The following is a 22,580-nucleotide window of genomic DNA, read 5'->3' on the forward strand; positions in this document are numbered from 1 at the left end:
AAAGACACATGTACCCGCATGTTAATTGCAGCACTATTCACAATAGACAAGCCATGGAAACAACCCAAATGTCCATCAACAGATGATTGGATTAGGAAGATGTGGTATATATACACAATGGGATACTACTCAGAAATAAAATAGAACAAAACAGTGCCATTGGCAGCAACATGAATGGAACTATAGACTCTCATACTGAGTGAAGTAAGTCAGAAAGAGAAAGACAAATACCATATGATATCACTTATATCTGGAATATAATATATGGCACAAATGAGCCTTTCCACAGAAAAAAAACTCATGGACTTAGAGAATATTGTTGTGGTTGCCAGGGGGGAGGGGGAAGGAGTGGGGTGGATTGGGAGTTTGGGTTTAATGGATACAAACTCTTGCCTTTGCAATAGACTAGTAATGTTATCCTATTGTGTAGCACTTGGTATTATGTGTAGTCACTTATTCTATTCTTATTTTATGAGAAAATAGAATGTGTACATGTATGTGTAACTGGGTCACCATGCTGTACAGTGGAAAAAAATTGTATTGGGGAAATAATTAAAAAAATAAAATAAAAATTAAAAAAATAAAGTAAACTTGAAAAAAAAATAAAACAAGAAAGAAATATTCTTAGGGGCCAGAGAAGAATTGAGAGATTTGGTCCAACTTATTTATTTTACTATTTTACTTTTTTTTTTTTTGCAGATGATGAAATGCAACTTTAAAAGGTGATATTTCATGCTCAAGATCAAATAAAGTAAATAAGATAAGCTAATAAATAGAATAGTTACAAAATGTCATAATAAAAAGCAAAATTTACTAAGTTCTTGGTGTGCCAGGCATCAAGCACCTTTTTTCATTAATTTGTATCCATTCCTCATACACCCCTCTGAGGTAGATACTATTGATAACTTTTATAGATAGAGGCATGGAAATGTTCTTAAGTTCATGATCACAGAATTAGGAAGCAGTAGAATCAAGGTCCAAACCCAAGTGGAGGCAAAGGCACACAGCTACTAAGTGCAGGACCAGATTAAGAAGGAGCTAGTCCTCAGTAAAGCAAGGCATGCAAAGTTCTTAATTCAGGACAAATCTAAATACATAAAAAACAATAAAAGAAGACCAGTGTGACTGAAATATCATTTTTAAAAGGGAGGAAGGCTAACAAGAGATAACAGCAGGAAGATCTGCAAAGGGCAAATTATACAGGGCTTTGAATGCCCTGAATAAAAGTTTTAAGCAGTGAAATGGAAAGCCATTGACTATTTTAAAGCATATTTATAATATGATATGAATTACATTTGCAATGTTCACTCTGGATAAAAAAATCCATATTGAGATGTGACAATCATTGCTTTCTTAATTTATCCATTATTTCATTTGCTTAATGAGAAATTACAAAGTACTGATTTTAGCACACAATCTCACTCAAAATTTGCTATACTAGCATTATTCCTTATTCACCAAACTAAATATATAGTCACTAATAGCAAATGGCTACATCTAGAGGTTTCCAAATAATTCATGAGATACATGTACTTGAAATATAAATAAACCAACTGGTTATCTCTATTAAGTCAACCAATAATTTAAAATAATTTTTTTTCCAAAATCAACTGGTTATTTTGAAATAACGTCCTATTCCTTAGAATTTTAGTCTTCTTGTTTTGTATTTTCAGGTAAGAATATATAAATTATTGCAAAACAGATGTTACTCTGACAGAAAGACACGAGGTTCCAACAATGATAAGTGGTGCTTATAATATTACCTACAATAATCACACTGAGATATAGTATAAAACTAAGGTTTTCTCTCTTGGTATAATATTCACCCTATATACTTTGCAAATAGGTGAAAGCAATAAAAAAGCATGAATATTCTGAAATAGCATATATTTAACTCATGCTACCCAACAGTTCGATTTAACAAACATTTATTTAATACTGTGTACAAAGTGCTCTTCTAAAGCACTGTGGGTATTACAGAAATAAATACCACCTCACACCAGTCAGAATGGACATCATTAATAAATCCACAAATAACAAGTGCTGGAGGGGGTGTGGAGAAAAGGGAACCCTCCTGCACTGTTGGTGGGAATGTAAACTGGTACCGCCACTATGGAGAACAGTTTGGAGATACCTTAGAAATCTATACATAGAACTTCCATATGACCCCAGAATCCCACTCTTGGGCATCTATCCGGACAAAACTCTACTTAAAAGAGACACATGCACCCACATGTTCATTGCAGCACTATTCACAATTGCCAGGACATGGAAACAACCCAAATGTCCATCGACAGAGGATTGGATTCGGAAGAGGTGGTATATATACACAATGGAATACTACTCAGCCATAAAAAGGAATGACATAATGCCATTTGCAGCAACATGGATGGAACTAGAGACTCTCATACTGAGTGAAATGAGCCAGAAAGACAAAGACACATACCATATGATATCACTTATAACTGGAATCTAATATCCAGCACAAATGAACATCTCCTCAGAAAAGAAAATCATGGACTTGGAGAAAAGATTTGTGGCTGCCTGATGGGATGGGGAGGGAGTGGGAGGGGTCGGGAGCTTGGGGTTATCAGACACAACTTAGAATAGATTTACAAGGAGATCCTGCTGAGTAGCATTGAGAATTATGTCTAGATACTCATGTTGCAATAGAATAAAGGGTGGGGAAAAATGTAATTGTAATATATACATGTAAGGATAACTTGATCCCCTTGCTGTACAGTGGGAAAATAAAAAAAATTAAAAAAGAAATAAACAATATGCCTTTATGCTTCTGAATCTCCTTTAATGACAATATGTCTTGATATCACAAAATTTTACCTCATGTTGTTAAATGATAATACTGATTAGATTTTGCAGCAAAACTTTTGCAGCAACCTAAAAGTAGATTTCCCAGTAAAACTGCATCATATCCCATTTGTTGAAGCAGAAGTATCTTCAAACACTTGAAAGACTTAAAAAAATTTTCCAATGGCCACAGATGTATCAAAGGGTCATTCATCTTTTTATTCACAGAACCATAGGTTCATCAAATCTCTGAACAGAAGGAGACATACAGGTCATTGAGTCCAATGCTTTCTGGATTCATAGTAACGGAAGACTCACCTGGGATGCTTTTTAGTAATATAGGTGCTAGGCTCTGGCCACTAGAGATTGATTCAGCAAGTCTGGATGGAGCCAGGCAATCTGTACTTTGTATAAAATTCCCAGATGATTCCAATATATAGCCAAGTTTGAGAACACAGATTTAATCCAACACCTGGATATATTATATAAATAGAGTCTGTTGCTATGTTTCTTAACAACCTGTCATTTACTACTTAGTCTCTGCTATAATATACCTGAGAGTAGAATCCTGAATCTTAGCTATAGTTATTAGAATGTCATCCTTACAGTATATATGTGTGTGTGTTTTGTGTGTGTGTGTTTGTGTGTGTAGCTATTAATACAGGTCTTACTGTAGGCTGCAAGAGCTGTTTTATTTATTATTTCATATAGCTCAGACTTCGACATTTAGAAAACAGTCACTAAGATTTGTTGAATGCATATCTGACTGAAAGAAGTCCTTCATTAGTTTGACCTAAAGTCGCTCTCTGAAATAACTGTCTACTATGCCAGTTTTTATAGTTCCAGATAACTTAATAAAGACATACTCCAGACAATGGGCGTGTAAACACATGAAAAATTCACTCTTCCCTTCTCTTAAGGCCCTTATGTTAATTATTTACCTAGAAAGGCAGATACAGATACTTTTAATCAAAAATGGAAAGTGTAATATCAAAAATAAGTATGAAATAAAGGAGAGAACTGAGAGGAAGGCAAATAAACTAGTTCTGATTAATGATGTGGAAAGATAGCAATAGATGTCAAGCAATGTTTTTCAGGAGAAGTGATGCTAAATTTAGTCCAGACGGCTTAGCACTTGAATTACTGAACATTCACACACATTAAACCAAATAGAACAAATTATATTCCTGTCTATAGGGTAGCCTTTTAAGTACATATAGAAGTATCTGTCTCTCAAATATTTTCTAGGACAAGTATCCAAGTTCCTAAAATTATTTCTCACAAAACTGTAATGTTTTCATTGTTCTTTCCATACCAAATTAATTCAAATATCCTGAATTGCATAATTTAGATTAGACTCTAAGGGCCATAAACATATGGCTTTCAAGTTAAAGAGCTGTAGCTGAACTCCAAAAGCACCTACTTTATTCAGGAGTAACATGATTTCTACAGTAACATTGTGAATGAGTTACAAACAACATTGAGATGTAGACCATTAGCAAAACCTAAGCCCCCTCCCTCAACATCCTAAATAAAGCTGCAAGATGACAACACGAAGTGGTTTAAAGTGAGACAATGACAGCTATTACTAACTTCATAGACTAACTACCACAATCAACAAATACATAGCAATCATACAAGTATCTCTAGGTAAGTAGTGCTGTCTAATAAATCAGGAAAGATAGCTCAGAGTTGATGCTGTTGTCATAGAAACTATTCTTGCCTATTACATCATTGAGAGGGCTAGAAATGTGTGGACTTATCCATTCTGGTTAAGTGTAGTGCATGGAACAAATGCTAAAATCTCAGAAAGCAAAAATAATATTTTCAATGGCAAAATACTATTCTAAGTTAATTTCCCCCTGGTTTTCTAAAGGCATAGACTTAGTAAGGTAACTCCCTACTCTTCAAAGAAAAAAATGAGAACTTTTAAATTGGAAATGATGAATTCCATTTCTTCAAAGAGACTTGGGAAAAATCCACTGTGATCCTCTAAAGAACTAAATCAACCTACCATTGCCTCCATATACTAGGAAAGTACAGACCCCCCAAGGTGATCAAACAAACAGAACAGCTGCTAGATGTCCATGAAAATAGTGCAAAAAAGGCACTTATTTGATGAATTTCTCCTGGGAGGCTAGAAATCACATTCTCTCCTATAAAGTGACTCTGGCAGACCCCAATCTGGGAATGTACTTGTAATTAATAAATGAAAATGCTAAACTAATTTCCCATGCCTGCTTCCTCCCACACTACTCTACCTTGAGGGGCTCTATCTGATACTTAACAGCTTTTGAATAAAGGGGTTTGAAATGAAGACATAATGCATCAGCTGTTTGTTAAGTCACAGGCTTCTTAGTAGGTATATAGAACAAAATGTGAAAGCTCCTTGAGGAAAGAGTTTCTTTGGCACAGAAAATAGCATATGGCAAGTATTTCATGTATACATATTGCTTGGTTATAGTCAGTCAAAAATATCATGATGGCTTCAGTCTCCCTGACATGGAGAAACTGCTCATCTACCAAAAAGTGGCTATCCTGGCCATGGCCAAGAATGACAGCATAATTTGTATCTAGGCTTTCATGCTTTGACAAATGCTATATTTATTTATCTTACTACTAAAGATTAAACTGGTGGTGTTTTTATTTTTTTGTTGTTTTTTTTTTTTTGTTAAACTGTTCCATTAGAATAAATTCCATAAAATGAGTGGGTTACAATACATGGTATCTGAATTCTGAATTTTGTATTAGTAGATGAAAAAAAAAGATATTGTTGTGAATTAAGTTATAGATTATCAAAATTATAAAAGCACTCAAATGACTCTCTACAGATTATTTATATATTGACCTATAGGAATTTTGGTATAGTCACTAATGAAAATGAAGCTTTTGAGTTCCCCTGATCAAACCCAACTGGTAAGAAGTACTATTTCTTCAGATGTCTCGGTTTAGTGTTATTCTGCCTGATTATTATCAACAGAGTCACATAAACTTTTTCAGATAGTCATATCCAGGGTAGGTATTGAAGAGTTCAAGAAAATAAGGAGGTAGATATACTCCATTCTAGTCAGAGAGTTGAAAAATGAATTCTCAAAATTGTGTGGTCCTAAAACTGGTGTCATCACTTCATTTGGGAACTTGCCAGACATGGAATATTCTCAGCCCTACACCTCGTACTTACTGAATCAGAATCTCTGGGGTGGAACCCAGAAAGCTCTGTTCTAACAACCTCTGTAGGGAAATTTCATGTACCCTAAAATTGAGAACAAGAGGGATAGACCTTAGTAATTTGAAAGAAATTGCTATGTTTGAAGGACCTCGAGTTCTTCAGTATGGCTAGACCTTAGTAATTTGAAAGAAATTGCTATGTTTGAAGGACCTCGAGTTCTTCAGTATGGCTCAAATTTAGACTAAACGTAGACAGTGGTCAAGTCTAAGGACACAAAAGTAGGCAAGATGGAAAAATGCATGATGCGCCCTCTTGTAGAATTTTTACTGCATTGATTAGGATGATGAAGAGCTACTAAAACATCTGCAAGCAAGGAATTAATATGGAATTATTCATTAAACTAACTCTAGGGGCAATGTGAGAAATAGGCCGATTTCCTAACTTCCATGAGGTTACCCAAGGAAACAAGATAACAATTAGTTGAGAAATTAAAAGAGGTCACAGTTATGGAAGACTTCTAAGTGCTGTAAAGGACCACCTAACTACAAACTGTAATAGGGAAAACAAATCTGATTCTATGTTAGATCTGTTCCTTATCGTTAACCTTAACCTTGTCCCACTTTTAGATTAAAAACTTGCTGAATAGAGAACAACATTTGTTCTGTTGGAGGTTTACAGGAACATCATGACCTTATGTTGGTAGACAGCTGTAAGAACAGAATATTTCTGCACCAAGAAGTTTGCAACAACTAACCACACCCCTGCCCTTCCCCTTTCTTGTATAAAAGGAGCCTGAATTCTTACTGAGATAAAGATGGTTCTTTGAGACTTTATCATCTTCTTGGCCAGCTGACTTTCCATTAAAAGTCATTATCCCTTGCCCCAACAACTCATCCCCCTATTTATTGGCTCATCATGTGAGGAGTGGGATAGGCTTAGATTCAGGAAAAAAAAAAAAAAAAAGAAGAAAAAACAGGATGTGCAGAAGAGGAGGGAGAAGTCAAAGGTCTATTCCAGCCTTTTTTCATGAGTAAATGTTGAAACTACTAAAGGCAATTAAAAACACCTAAGTGGTGTATGTCTCTCTCCTTCCCACTCTCTCCTACGTGTATGTGTATGTATATATACACACTGTAGGAAAAATGAGATATCCTAAGGAAACCTTAAATGAGAGAAGAAAACTGAATGGGAAAAAGCCCAGAAACAGATTAAAGAGTCCTTTACAGGTATGCTGGACAGAAAAATAAACTTTAGTCTCTGACTTTTGCACTATCTACATACAAAAAAATTATTGGCTCAATTGTAAAATATGGTTAACCAGGAAAAGCCAGAGTTTGCATAATTTTGAGATAAGCCTAGATTTTTGAAAGGTAAAGTTTTTTTTTTTTTTTAAAAAAAAAAACTTAACCACTTTAAAGCAGCAATAATTTCAAAAACAGAACTTATTAAAAAACAGAGATTAATCGCTTCTCGGCCTTTTGGCTAAGATCAAGTGTAAAAAGCAGAGATTAAAAATGTTTACTCAATTCCCTTAAAACTAAGAAAAAATTCATTTAAACACAACTGTTTTTTTTTTTTTTCTTTTATGGCCACACCTGCAGCATATGGAAGTTTCCGGGCCAGAGATCAAATCTGAGCCACAGCTGCAAACTACAAGATAGCTGCAGCAATGCTGGATCCTTAACCTACTGCATTGGGTCAGGGATCAAACCTGTACCTCCATAGCTACTCTAGTTACTGCAGTCAGACCCTTAACCCATTACACCACAGCAGAAACTCCAAAGCACAAGTTTATATATTGATAATTTGGCAAATAAAATTAATAACCATAAAAACACAGCTAGGTAAAGCCCTTTTTCCCATCTGTCTGCTGGCATTAAACATCCTTGCAAAGTGAGCCACATACTTACACAACTTATCCAATACCCCGGCACACACATACTTTCTTCTCAAAATATAATCTTCATTAAATTTACTTAAGACAGGAACATTCCATTTAAAGAAGTCAGTTTATAATTATAACATTTCCATATGTTACTTGGTCCTAGTGAGGGTTGTAAGGACATCATGATACTTCATGCTACTATGGAACTGTCAGTGCAATCACCCCCACACTTTCAGCCCAAAAGACAATGTGGTACTTGGGGAAAAAAGAAAGTTCAACACAAAAGTGTCAACTAATCCTCATGTTGGCCTTTCTAGCAGCTGACATATTTTTTTGTTGTTTTTGCAAATCATCCTATGGAAAAATTTGCAATCTTGCCATTGTGAACTGGAAATTGGTACTTCCCATCAATTGCCATCTGCCTCTACATGAATTAAATCATGAGCCACTGCAGCTGCTGACAGGCATCACTCCCTGAGTGGAGCTCAGGATGGAAATCAGGTGTGAGGTACTCTGTGCTCTGAGAAAAAAATGACAGGACAGGATAGTTAGATATTTTTAGTAGGAGATTTTATATCTTATATCTCCTCATATCTAGAAAAAACACTAAAATCCTTCATGGTAATGTCTGCTCCTCATTACTTATAGTGGCCTTCATGGACAAGCAGCAATCTTCTCTAAAATGTGTGGTTGGTTGCATGTACCTCTCCCTTAACCTTTATCACATTTACACTGATATTATTTCCCCTGCCTCTTTGGGGTGGAGAGCTACCTGAAATAACCCCACCTGGACTACTTTTTTTAAAAGCAAAGATGTTGCAGTTCTCAGGGAATACGGCCACCTCCCAGGGTAAGCTGGTGAACCTTGAGGGAACTCAGGATGGAAACAAATAGAACCAATCATCTAGCAGCCATCAGACTGCAGCCATCCCTAATAGGGAGCCCTAAGAAAACTCTGATTATCCTAGCTGCCTTCATATCTCCCATTCCCCCCACACCCAGCAAACTCTGAAAGACACTCAAACATTAGGGTATTGAGGGGGTATAAGATGAATTATCTTTCTATCGAACATCTATCCAAATTATGGATAATGAGGCCAGTAGTGTAATTACTGAAGGAGTTTGGAAAGGTAATTACTGAAATAATTTCAAAAATAGTAGTGACTGCAGTGAGTACCACAACTCACTTTATAGCTGTCAGCACCACTTGGAATGTGATAAACATCTTGTTTGCAAACCCAGATGCTGTACCAAAGTAAGTTCCATATTAGCAAATTACCACAAGAACCCATTACGATCAACTCATTTTGATTTTGTAATGAGAAATCCCATTAAACAAGAATAACTTTAAGGTGATTGTTAAAATACGTTTTAAAGCAAAGGAGGGACAGAAGAAAGATGGCAAATTTCAGGGAATTTTTCAGGAATCCTCCTTGAAGCCTGTAATTTGCAAGCAGCTTCACTTGTTCCAGCTGATCACTGGAGGATTGTGAAGTTTAAGGGAACATTCACTGGTTCACAAACTAAAGTACTTGGCTTGGAGATTGCAGGTCAGGACTGCACGGGAGAATGGATGGTTCTAAAGCTTAGGTTATGAATGTCTGTGGAATTCACACCTAGCTCCCAACTCTGATCCCTCAACTCTCAGTAACAGAGTAATTTCTCTATTCCAGTTACTTTTGACCCTGGCACTTAGCATCATGAATGAAGTGATTTATTTTCTGACGTCTTTCACCTAGAGGCCCTAGGATCTGAAGCCTCTTCCCCTCATCCTTTTGTGACGCGAGCGGCCCCAGATCAAGCCCTAGTGTTCACAAAGCCAGTTGCGAAGCGTCAGAGCACTCAGTGCTCTGGGTGCTTCAGGCTGGCTTGGGCTCAGGCCCTACCACTCCAACCTCAAGGGAAGCCTCTCAAGGCGAGCCCTGTCACCTCCAACATTCACCATGGCCAGCCATTTATGCCTCCCTGTCTCCTCGCGCCTCTCATCTGTGAAACCCTTGATGCTGCACTTTGGAAACGTACAAGTGGGAGTCTGCGTGGCGATCCAGCGCAGTGATGGGCGGATCCATCTCGCAGTGGTCACGGAGGTTAAAAGAGAAAACACTTGGGTCACGGTAGAGTGGGTCGAAAAAGGAGTAAAAAAAGGCAAGAAGATTGATCTAGAGACCCTATTTCTGCTGAATCCAGCACTGGTCTCTGCTAAGCACCCCTCTCCAGGCAGGTCATTGTCCCGCTTGGCCCTAGCTCCCTCTTCGGCCATTGGGGACCAGCGAACGGCTGTACGGTGGATTGCTGCGATCCCCCAGAAAAATGAAACGCCCTCAGGGGACAACCTGGCCATGAGAGTTCCCAGCAGTCCTTACCTGATGAAGCAGAAAAAGTCTCCCTGCCTCCGGGAAATTGAGAAACTGCAAAAGCAGCGGGAGAAGCGCAGACGGCTGCAGCTGGATATCCAAGCCCAACGCGCCTTGGATGTCAACACGGGCAATCCCAACTATGAGATAGGGCGCATGATTGATGAGTACCGCAGGCACCTGGACCACAGCCAGATAGCCAGGCTGGAGCCGCCGGAGAACCACCGCATCTGCGTCTGCGTGAGGAAGCGGCCTCTCAACCATCGGGAGACCACCATGAAGGACCTGGATATCATTACCATCCCCTCAGACAATCTGGTCATGGTGCATGAGTCCAAGCAAAAAGTGGACCTCACTCGCTACCTGGAGAACCAGACTTTCTGTTTCGACCATGCCTTTGATCACACGGCCTCCAATGAGTTGGTGTACCAGTTCACTGCCCAACCGCTGGTCGAGTCCATCTTCCGAAAAGGCATGGCCACCTGCTTTGCCTATGGGCAGACAGGCAGTGGGAAAACACACACCATGGGCGGAACATTTTCAAGAGGTGACCAAGATTGTTCTAAAGGCATTTATGCCATGGTGGCGCGGGATGTCTTCCTCCTGCTCAAAACCTCCGCTTATGAGAATTTGGACCTCAAGGTCTATGGAACATTTTTTGAGATTTATGGGGGCAAGGTGTATGACCTGTTGAACTGGAAGAAGAAGCTGCAAGTCCTTGAGGATGGCAATCAGCAAATCCAGGTGGTCGGGCTGCGGGAGCAGGAGGTATGCTGTGTGGAGGACATGCTGAACCTCGTGGAACTAGGGAACAGTTGCCGGACTTCAGGACAGACATCCGTCAATGCTCACTCTTCCAGGAGCCACGCGGTGTTCCAGATCATCCTAAAGTCTCGAGGGAAACTCCATGGCAAATTTTCCCTTGTTGACTTAGCTGGGAATGAAAGGGGAGTGGATACTGCCAAGGCCAACCGGAAAAGGCAGTTGGAAGGAGCAGAGATTAATAAGAGTCTCCTTGCCTCAAAGAATGCATCCGGGCTTTGGGTCAGAACAAGTCTCATACCCCATTCAGAGCCAGCAAGCTCACACAGGTGCTCCGGGACTCCTTCATAGGCCAGAACTCCTCCACTTGCATGATCGCCACTATCTCTCCAGGGATGGCTTCTTGTGAAAACACCCTCAACACTTTAAGATATGCAAACAGAGTAAAAGAAATAACTCTGGATTTAAGGCCTCACCATCGTTGCCTTTATCCTGCTGAACATGAGGTGCCAAAGATGTTGAAAAGTCATAATAGAAATTCAGAAATGTCCTTTCAGAGATATGAATTTATTAAAGTGCCTTGTACACAGAGTGAGGATAAGGAAGAGACTAGAGAAATCAAAGCATTATCCTCTTCTTTAATGGAGGATACAGCAATTGCCTTGAAGGAATCAAGGCAATGGCCAGGGAATGACATCCAGGAGAAAGCTGATGGAGTAAACTGTGATGTTGATTTTTGCATTGCCCAGTTATTGTCCATTTTGGAGCACAAAATAGATGTTCTGACTGAGATTAAAAGGAAACTGAAATTACTACAAGCTAATCTTCAAATGAAAAACAAGTATAGTGAAGCCAATGATGAGAGATCAGATCTGAAATGATGAGTACAGTGCTTCAGTTGCTACCTCTCTTACAACAGAAAATCACCTAAATTATCTAGCTGTAAAGATCCTCCTGGAAAATGTAAAGCCTCTTAAAATTGTTTGTCAGAAATGGCTTCGTTCTTCTTCCTCTGTTTTTCTGTAGTTTGTTTTCATTCTGTAGGGCAGTGGTTCTCAACTTGGAACCATTTTGCCTCCCAGGGATATTTGGCAAGTCTGGACACATTGTCATTTGTCAAAAGTGGATGCGAGGGGAGTGGTGATACTGGCATTTAGTTGGTAGAAGGTCACAAGCCTCCCACAACAAATAATTATCTGGTTGAAAATATCAGTGGTAATGAGGTTGAGAAATCCTGCTATATAATGAAAACAGATCCCCTAAATTTGTGGCCAGGAAGGAAAAATACTGCAGATTAAAGAGACTGGAGTTGGAACACACTAAGGGGTGTACAATTGAGTAAATTTAATTATACCCACTCATGAATCTTTTTTGGTGTATATTGTATATTCAAAAATTTTTTTTAAGCTCTACACATACTTGGGAGGAGGCAGGGAAAGGAGAAATTTTCTTTAAGAGATTTTGTATGACAGCCTAGAAATGAAAATCTTTAGTTGAAATTGCAAAATACTGTGCTTCCTCAGAGTTATAAAGTGTGAGTGTTACAAAAGCATTGGTGGTGTTAACTATGGTGTCTTTGAGCTTTTTCTTTTCCCCCACTCTCCATACCAAATTTTGTACTTACATGATTCATGCAAAAAGTTTTCTACCATTAAATTAGAAAATCAGAGTAGGAAATAAGTTAGCAAAGTAGTAGAAAAGTTCTGTCCTGAAGTTGGGCACATCCCATAAAGACCTCATAGGGAATGTGATAAATATAAATGCCTGAGGTCAAGTGTAAAAGGAGAAAAGTTTCCTGGTCCAGAGATTACAAAGTCCATTCTTTTGCAAAAAGAAGGAAGAAGAACCTGATCTGATATGCAACTATAAATATAATAAATAATCTAATATGCATTTACCTTCAAATTTATTTATATAAATGCTATAAATAATGAAGTAATTAAAGGAGTTTTTGGTTTCAATACTAGCAATTCTAAACCGTTTTTTGAAGGAAAAAAATGGAATGACTTTCGAAGAAAGTGAATGATGGATTGGGGAAATTTGGGGACCCCACAAAATGAGTGTGCAAATTCTGTTACTACCTTTGGCAAACATGCCTATAGTTTTCAACCTTTTTCCTCCTAAGTTGCAAAAGCCTTGTTGGCACAATGGAAAATTAACACATATCTCTACCAGAGAGTAGAATAGTAATGTCCTAGTAAAAGATATCAGGTTTAATACTGATTTCATCCAAATCATCAAAACCATATGGTCTTTAGAAATTGGTGAATATCATGGCCTTTAAATATTTCCCCTTTCCTGCTTTATCTATGGAGCTGACGCTGTATATTATTATTAAACCAAACAGTTAAGAATCTGGCCTCAATTCTATTATATAGGCAAGTGATATAGTCTCACTGGGCTGTTTCCTTCTATATGAATCAGGATAATTGTAATATCTGCCTCAAAACATTGGAGGGTGGCTTTATTTTCTTCCTCTCTTCCATCGTTTATGCCAGCACTTAGTTATTTATCATTCTTATTATTGTCACTGTCCCTGTTGTTCTACTACTACCCTCACATCTCCCCCTGCCCCACACGAACATTTGGGTAGCCCACTGGGCATTTCAACATTCTAATATCAATAATTTTAATTTTTTTGTTCTACTTTAAAAGAAGAATAACATACAGTGAAGTGCACAGATCTTAACTATACAGTTACATGAATATTTACAAAGTGAATATTCCTGGTAATATCGGTGGTGTATTGGTGAATATAGCTGCCTTCCAAACTTGAATATCCCTGTATAACTGCCACACGTATCCAGATATAGATAAATCTGCCTCTTTATGGAAAAAGTGTTCTTTTTTCATAAGAATGGGATCATATACATGTATTTGTACATTTATTTCTTTCTTTCCTTCCTTCCTCCCTCCCCCTCCCTCCCTCTTTCTTTCCTTCTTTTCTTTCTTTTTCTTTCTCTTTCTTTCTTTCTTTCTTTCTTTCTTTTCTTTCTTTTTTCTTTCTTTCTTCTTTCTTCTTCTCTTTCTTTCTCTCATCTCCTTCCTTCTTCCTTGCCTTCCTTTCCTTCCTTCCTTCTTTCTTTTCTCTTGCTTCTCTTTCTTCTTCTCTTTCTTTTTCTTTTTTCTTTCTTTCTTTCTTCTTTCTTTCTTTCTTTCTCCTTCTTTCTTTCCTTCTTTCTTTCATTCTGTACTATCTTCCATCATGTTCTAATCCAAGACACTGGGCACAGTTCCCTGTGCTGTACTGTGGGATCCCATTACCCATCCATTCCAAATGTAATAGTTTGAATATACCAACCCCAAACTCCCTATCCGTCCTCTTCTCTCCCCCTCCCACCTGGCAAACACAAGTCTGATCTCCATGTCTGGGATCTGTTTCTGTTTTGTAGAAAGGTCAACTGAGCCATATTTTAAACTCCACATATAAGTGATATCATACGGAGTTTGTCTTTCTCTTTCTGACTTCTTTCACTTAGTATGAGATGCTAGCCCCATCCATGTTGCTGCAAATGGCATTATTTTGTCTTTTTTATGGCTTAATAGTATTCCATTGTATATATGTGCCATATCTTCTTAATCCATTCATCTGTCGATGGACATTTGGGTTGTTCCCATGTCTTGGCTGTTGTGAATAGTAGTGCAATGGACACAGAAGTGCATGTATCTTTTTGAATGAAAGTTTGTCTGGATATATGCCCAGGAGTGGGATTGATGGATCATATGGTAGTTCTATATTTGGTTCTCCAAGGAACCTCCATACTGTTTTCCATAGTCGTTGTACCAATTTACATTCCTACCAACAATGAAGAAGGGTTCCCTTTTCTTCACATGCTCTCCAGCATTTGTTGTTTGTTGACTTGTTAGTGATGGCCATTCTAAATAGTGTGAGGTGGTACTTCATTGCAGTTTTGATTTGCATTTCTCTAATAATTAGTGATGTTGAGCATTTTTTAATGTGCCTGATGGCCATCTGTATGTCTTCTTTGGAGAAACATCTATTGAGATCTTCTGCCCATTTTTGGTTGGATTGTTTTGTTGTTGTTGTTGTTTTCTTGCTGTTGAGTCATATGAGTCTGTGTGACCTGTCTTAATTACTTGTTCTATAGTGTTCCACTACATAAATTGTTCATTATTTATAAAATTCACTCGAGAAAAATTGAGTTATTTCTGTTTTAAACAATTAGTAATGATGCTATGAACATTCTTACACATGTCTTTTGGTACATATTTATATGTTAAGTATGCCTAGTAATGGAATTCTTGGATCTATAGTATATGTATATTCATCAAAATAGGTCAAGCCAAGGAGTGTTTCAAAGGACTTGTACTGATTTTTACACAACCACCAGCATTTTGTAAGAATTATGGATCTTCTGCATGTTTTTCTGCACTTAGTACTGTTATTTTTAAAGATCTAATTTTATACCTTCTAATGTGTTTTCAAAGATATCTCATCATGGTTATAATCTGTGGTTTTGTATTTTTTTTCCTTTGGATGACATCTTTGAAATGCTTACTGGTATTTAATCATTTTCTTTTGTGCAAAATGTTTTCTGGTTGTGAATTATTCCTTATAGATTTTGCAAATATCTACCACTAGTCTGTGGAATGTTTATTAATTCACTCTTAATGACATCATTTGATGATCAGAAGTTTATAGACTTAATGAAGTTCAATTTATTTATTTTTTCTTTTCAGTCACACCTCTGGCATTCCCAGGCCAGGGATGGAATCCAAGCCACGGCTGCAGTCTATGCCACAACTGTGGCACTCTGGATTTTTAATCCAGTGCACTGGGCTGGGGATCAAACTCATGCTACTGCAGAGACAATGCAGGATCTTTAACCGACTTCAGTACAGCAGGAACTCCAAATTCATCATTTTTAACTTTATTGATGAAGCCCCATTTAATGCATTTCTATTTACCCTGTGTCATGAAGGTTTTCTCCTTTGATATCTTATAAAGATTATTGTTTGGGCTCTGATTGGAGCCAGAGCTTGCTCACCTACATGCCTCCAGTGTCAGCAGCAGAGAGGGCTAGTTGCAGGACCAAGTGGGACCAATTCCATAGGAATATAGGACTTCTTTCAGTCTGAAACAGAGACCATGTTTCTCAAACTTGCCATTAGGTCATTGTCCTGCCTTCTCAAAGTAGCTCTTCTTAGTCCTGGGCTTTACTGCAATTTTACAACCCCCTACCTGAATACCAAAACTCCCACAAAGGCATTTTGTCTGTAGATGGCTGTCATACAGTTGTTTATTGGAAGGGACATCCTGCTCACCCCATGAGTCCTAGCTCACCCAGAGTTCTATTTAAAGGAAGATTTTAGAGATTCAACATATTTAGTGGATATAAAATAATTCAGATCTAGATTTAGTACTTTTTTCTTATACAAGCTTTAATTAATAATGTAAATTAATACAAAATTTATTGTTGGAATGATAGTGTACACATTATCTTTAATGTTATTATTGTTTCCAAATTTTTCATTCCTCATATTAAGTTGTGCATTTTCTTTTTTCCCCCTTCATCAGACTTTCCCCCTTCCATATATTTGTAAATTATATGGTCTTTTAAAAGAAACAACTCTTGGCCATTTTCTCTATTGTATATTTGCTTTCTATTTTATTAGTTTCATTTTACTTTTATTTTAATTTCTAAGTTTTTCTAATTTTTTGAGCTCAAGAATTTAAAATTATAAATTCCCTTCTAAAAATTGATTATCTACAATGCCATATTTTATTAACAAAATTACTCAAATATGCAAAAAACTCTTTTTTCCTTTTATTTACTTTACCAATGCATTAACAATTATAAGAATTGCTATATCTCTATGATTTTTAAGTCAAGTTTGTAAATCATGTTGTTCAAATCTTCTGTAACTCTTAGTGTGTTTTATGACGAAGAAAGATATTAAATTTTTAAACTTTGATTGTAGATTTCTCTATTTCTCCTTTTAGTTCTGACAGCTTTTTTGGCTTATATGTTTTGAGGCTATGTTATTAGTTTCATATAAATTTAGGCAAATTCAGTATTCCTATTGAACTCAAAGTCTTAATATGAACTTTACCTCTTTGTCCCTTGTAATTTCCCCTGCTTTAAATTCTGCACTTTCTAATATTATAAGGATATAGTAATTTTTCTTAAGTTTGTATTTCTATGGTATGTACTTTAACATTATTTTTTTGGAATCTTTCTATTCCTATAGTTAATGTTTATTTTTTCATATGCAATATATCATTGGTTCAGTTCACTCTGTTTTAGTTTAATCCTGATTATAGCCTTTGTCTTTTAATTAGAGCATCTCCCCCATTCACATCTAGTGTAACTCCTAATATCTTTAGTTTATGGCTATGAAAGTATTATTTGTTTTGTGTATCCGCTCTTCCCACTTCTTTGCCTTATTTTGTATTAATTATTTGTGTATTATTATTTATTATTTCCCTTCTAATTGCTTGAAACTTATGCATTCTTGAACTCCTCATTGAGGCTTACCTTGAAAATTATAGCATACATCCTTCGTATTACATTGTATTTTTATTTCCTTCTAGAAATGGAACTATTTTAAAATACTTCAACTCATTATCTTTTTCAGCTTTAATTATTGGCATTTAATGGATCATATATTTCAATGTTTTTAATACATTATAATAAAAAGTAAATATTCATTTAAATTACACATCTGTTTATTATTTCTTGTATTCTTAATTCTTTACTACTTTATCATGCACCCATCAGAGATCATTTTTCTTATAGAATAATTCAAATAAATGAACAGGAGTAGATCTATTAGTGATGCTTGCTCTCAGCCTGAATATTTAGTCATTATTTCACCTTAATTTTTGAAATGTATTTTTGTTGTCCATAGAATTTTTGGTTGGATATTATTCTTTTTTTGCATTTAAAATAGGTCATTCTTTTGTTTTATTCATCCTATTTAATTAACTCTGCTTCAAAGGAACTCAAGTTTTTCTTCTTGTCTTTGATTATCAGTATTGTTTTTTTAATGATGTGACAAGATGTAGTTTTCTCTTTTAAAATTTTTCTTATGTTGGGAGTTCCCATTATGTCTCAGTAGAAGCAAATCTGACTAGCATCCATGAGGACTCAGCTTCAATCCCTGGCCTTGCTAAGTGGGTTAATGATCCTGTGTTGCCATGAACCGTGGTGTAGGACACAGACGTGACTCAGATCCTGCATTGCTGTGGCTGTTGCTATTGCGTGGGCCTGGAGCTGCAGCTCTGATTTGACCCCTAGCATAGGAATCTCTACATGCCATGGGTGCAGCCCTAAAAATACAAAAGACAAAAAATAATATTCTTATGTTTTGTAGAGTTTTTGTTTTGTTTTATCTTTTCTAGAGCCACTCCCGCAGCATAAGGAGGTTCCCAGGCTAGGGGTCTAATCAGAGCTGTAGCCACCAGCCTACACCACAGCCACAGTAACATGGGATCCGAGCCGCGTCTGCAACCTATACCACAGCTCACGGCAATGCCAGATCTTTAACCCACTGAGAAGGCCAGGGATTGAACCCGCAACTTCATGGTTCCTAGTCGGATTCATTAACCACTGAGCCATGACAGGAACTCCTGTAGAACTTTTTAATCTGTCACTTTTTCCATCAGTTTTGGAAAATTATCAACCTTTTCCTCCAAATATGACTTCTGTCTCTATCTCTTTCCTCTTTGGTCTGAGTTAAAAATATGTTAGTAGTTTTCACTCTGTTTTACATATATTATTTTATCTAGCTTTTATTCCTTTTTCTCTTAGAGCTTCAATCTGCATATTATCTAGTGACCTACCTTTCATTTTACTAATACTTTTTCTCACACTATTAAACATATGTATTAAATTTTAAAAAAATTAGCTTTTATTCTCATTTCTAGGATTTCTATGTGACTCCTTAAAAAATATATCTCTATTCTTTGGTGATATCTGGCTTACTTGTGGCCTTTTTTTTCTCTTGATTTCAGTTATTTGGTAATTTTTGATATCATGTCTAGTAAGTTTTGATTGAATACTAGACATTATTTATGAGGTGATGTTATGTTCCTTTGAAGGGAATTTTTTTTTTTCTTCTGAAGACTCATAAAGTAAGCACATATCACATTGATCCATATTTCCGGTTTATACTTAATTTTAGACATAATATGTTTGATATCTTAACTGAAATTCTCCACCTTTATGAAAACCAGTCTTCCCATAATTATAACCTTGCCAAATTATCTGCTAAATTTTTAAATCCCTTTTAAACTGCTTTACTTTTTTTCTTTTTTGAATATGGTTGTATGTATACACAACTTTAGAATTAGCAAATATATGAGGGAGACTCTGCACTCAAAATGCATGTCTTCATTCTCTCTGGTCCCTCTTTCTCCAAAATAAGTCCTATTGGCTTTAGTAGGCCTGAACTTCAATCTTGAGCTCTTACAAGACTTGTCTTTGTGAGACTGCACCAATATGTACTTAGCTGCTGCTTTGCCTGGGCTTACTTTTCATACTCAGAAATAAGTAAATGCCCCAATGGGACACATTATCAATGACTATAATGACCTCCTAAATGTAGTTCTCTTTTCTCTGAGATTTATTTATAGTAGTTTTAGTTTTTAGTATATTCAGTGTTGTGCATCCATCACCAAAATTAATTTTAAAATATTTCATTACCCCCAAAAGAAACCCTATATTCTTTAGACATCATCCCTTAATCCTTCTACTCCACAGCCCTAGGCAATCACTAATCTGCATTATATCTAAGCTCTCTGCAATTTTGACCTTTATGACTTGACTTCTTTTTTGTTTTTTGACCCCTTTCTAAAGTACTGTATTTGAGTATTTTACTCAACTTTGTTGTTTCCTTAATAAGATAGCTTGTTACTTTATTTTGGTGATTTATCGATATATATAACAAAAATAATGATTTAATAAGTAAAGCAAATATATGATTATGTAGAAAAATTACATATCAATTCATATATGACATAACATTTCTTACAAGAAGATATTTTTTTTTTTGCTTTTGAGGGCCACATTCATGGCATAAGGAAGTTCCCAGGTTAGGGGTCAAATTGCCACCACAGCCACAGCCACAGCAATGTTGGGTCCAAGCCTCATCTGTGACCTACACCACAGCTCAAGGCAATGCTGGATCCTTAACCCACTGATTGAGGCCAGGGAATAAACCTGAGTCCTCATGGATACTAGTCAGCTTCATTACCTCTGAGCCACAACAGGAACTCCTCTTACAAGAAGTTCTAATCAATCTCAACCAAATAGAGAAAATTTTTGTTGTTGTTGTTGAAACTTTCCATGTAAGGGAGAGCAGCATATTAACATCAATATCTAATGGTACCCATTATTTGAAAGTGGGAAAGTGGATACAAAGACCTCAGCATAATGTTGAATGTTTATTTGGGGGTGTGTGTGTGTATGTGTGTGTTTGTGTGTATGTCACTAGTGGGTTTTATCTAGTTTTTGCTTATTTAGAAGTTGAGTACAAATGACACAAAGTCCTAAGAGCAATCCACCTGTTGATTTTTTTTTTTAGCTCCTCCTTTGGAAGAGCTGTTAAACAAATTCATTTACGTTAGAGTGTATGCACACACATAAACAAACACACACGGTTTTACATGTATAGTTATATATATATATTTCCCATGGATTCTTAAATCTGCAGAACACAACTTTAAATCACTCTTTCAGTAGAAAAAAAAAATCACTTGCTAAATTGTCTTAGTATAATTATTTCTATTGAGTTGCTGTTCTTCCTTAACAAGTACACATTTATATTTTCACTGATGTTAATTTTATTCTACTTAAAATGATCTGAAAACACACAGGATAAAATTTAATGTGAACATTATAAAATAAGTTATGTAAATGAAAAACTCAGATAGTCACTCAGAAAATGAATTAATTTGGGTCCACAGAAAGAATTGCTAATGGTTCACATAGATGCCCTGAAGAGGAGGATTGTAAAGCAAATTAATGATTTAACAAGATTGTTCAGAAAATATCAGAACTCCTAGAGTAAGAAAAGTAAATACTTTCAGTACTTTGGAAACATTCATTTGCACACAACAATTTGACATGCTAATTATAAGCTATGCTTACCTATTAACTAAAGTTCATTTTCTCCATTCTTGCACTGGCCAAACTTATTTTGAATTGGTATATGAACTGGTAGTTAATAAAACTGCCTTTAAAATACTGAATTTAGGGTTTCATAATTTCAAATTATTCTCACAATCTGTGATAGTAAGGTTTATATTATCATTCTATTGATTTTTTTCAGTAAATTTATTTTTAACAATGTACATAATAAAATAGTATGAGAGCCCTAGATAAATATTTATGTGCTGGTTAAATGAATGAATGGATTATTTTTCCTTTGCAACTTGATTACCAATTTAAATATCATTCTAATAGCAGAAACATAGTTTCTAACATGTGCTGCTTAATAAGAATAAATGTCAAAATTTTTATTCAAAGTGTAGAATATTATCTTCAAAGCAAATCTGCCATTTATGAAGTGTAATTCTTTTTATTCTCCAAAAGAGCAACTGCTCATAAAAAATCTTAACATGTCCTCTTTTCTGAAATATGATTTTTTTCCCTGTTTCAGCATTTCCTTTCTGATCCTAAAGTAATCTCAGAAATTAAAAAGAAAAAAAAAGACAGATGGTTTTAATGTCTTATAGAAGGTATTGAACCAAATCAACAATTGTAGATTAAAATTGGACAGACACATGCCTTCTGTACCTGCATGTTTGAAGTGCATCAACCAAGCAGCCTGCCAGTCAGAGCTAGAATACAAGGGTTTAAATGGTGACAGAGGAAGTGAATGAAATAATCTTGAGGGGGAAATGAGAGAAGTCATCAAAGCAACAAGGACAGAGGATTTTACCCTGAAAAAATTAAAAGTCACAACATGGTACCAATTAACATACTATGCTGAGGCTTAGGTTTCAGATAAAGTCTCTGAGGACAAGGAAGAGAAGACTGCTTTGGGCCACAAGAGTAAATCTAAATTATTAATCTTATCTTGACTATCTGGTCATGGCTGTAAATGCTGACATTGAAACTAAAGGAGCTAAATGAGCAACAATTCAGATTTAGAATCAGATATTTTGTGTTTGTTTATGTGACCTCAAGCAGGTAATTGGACTGCCTGTGTGCTTCATTATTTTCAAATCTGTTAAACAAAAGCCCAAAAAACACAATACTAATCACACAAAGTGATTTTGGAGAATCAGCATAAAAACCAATAAAATAAGATTTTATTGCTAATATTCTACATACCAGAGGCTAAAGACATAATCATGGTATATAATTATCCCTGACTTTAAGGAACTTATTTAAATGAGGATACAAAGCTTTGTACAACTGAGAAGCATGTTTTTAAATGTGATAGCCTATATAAAGTGCTATGAGAGGAGCTGTTGTGGCTTAGTGAGTTAAGAACCCAACATACCATCCATGAGGATGCAGGTTCCATCCCCGGCCTTGCTCAGTGGGTTAAGGATCTGGCATTGCCAGAAGTTGCAGCATAGCTCACAGATGTGTCTCAGATCTGGTGTTGCTATGGCTGTGGCTTATGC

The 22,580-nt window shown here is 36.3% G+C and overlaps 1 protein-coding gene and 1 pseudogene across 1 annotated transcript; both read left to right on the top strand.

Moving 5' to 3' along the window:
- Nucleotides 1–7,439: 7,439 nt before the first annotated feature.
- Nucleotides 7,440–7,594, top strand: LOC125115368 (uncharacterized; annotated as a pseudogene).
- Nucleotides 7,595–9,805: 2,211 nt separating this feature from the next.
- Nucleotides 9,806–11,859, top strand: KIF2B (kinesin family member 2B). The gene is given in 2 exon segments (XM_047758671.1): nt 9,806–11,231; nt 11,234–11,859. Coding segments are annotated over 2 exon segments (2,052 nt in total).
- The last annotated feature ends 10,721 nt before the right edge of the window (nt 11,860–22,580 follow it).

Source organism: Phacochoerus africanus, chromosome 14, assembly GCF_016906955.1.
Source record: "Phacochoerus africanus isolate WHEZ1 chromosome 14, ROS_Pafr_v1, whole genome shotgun sequence".
Lineage (NCBI taxonomy): Eukaryota > Metazoa > Chordata > Mammalia > Artiodactyla > Suidae > Phacochoerus > Phacochoerus africanus.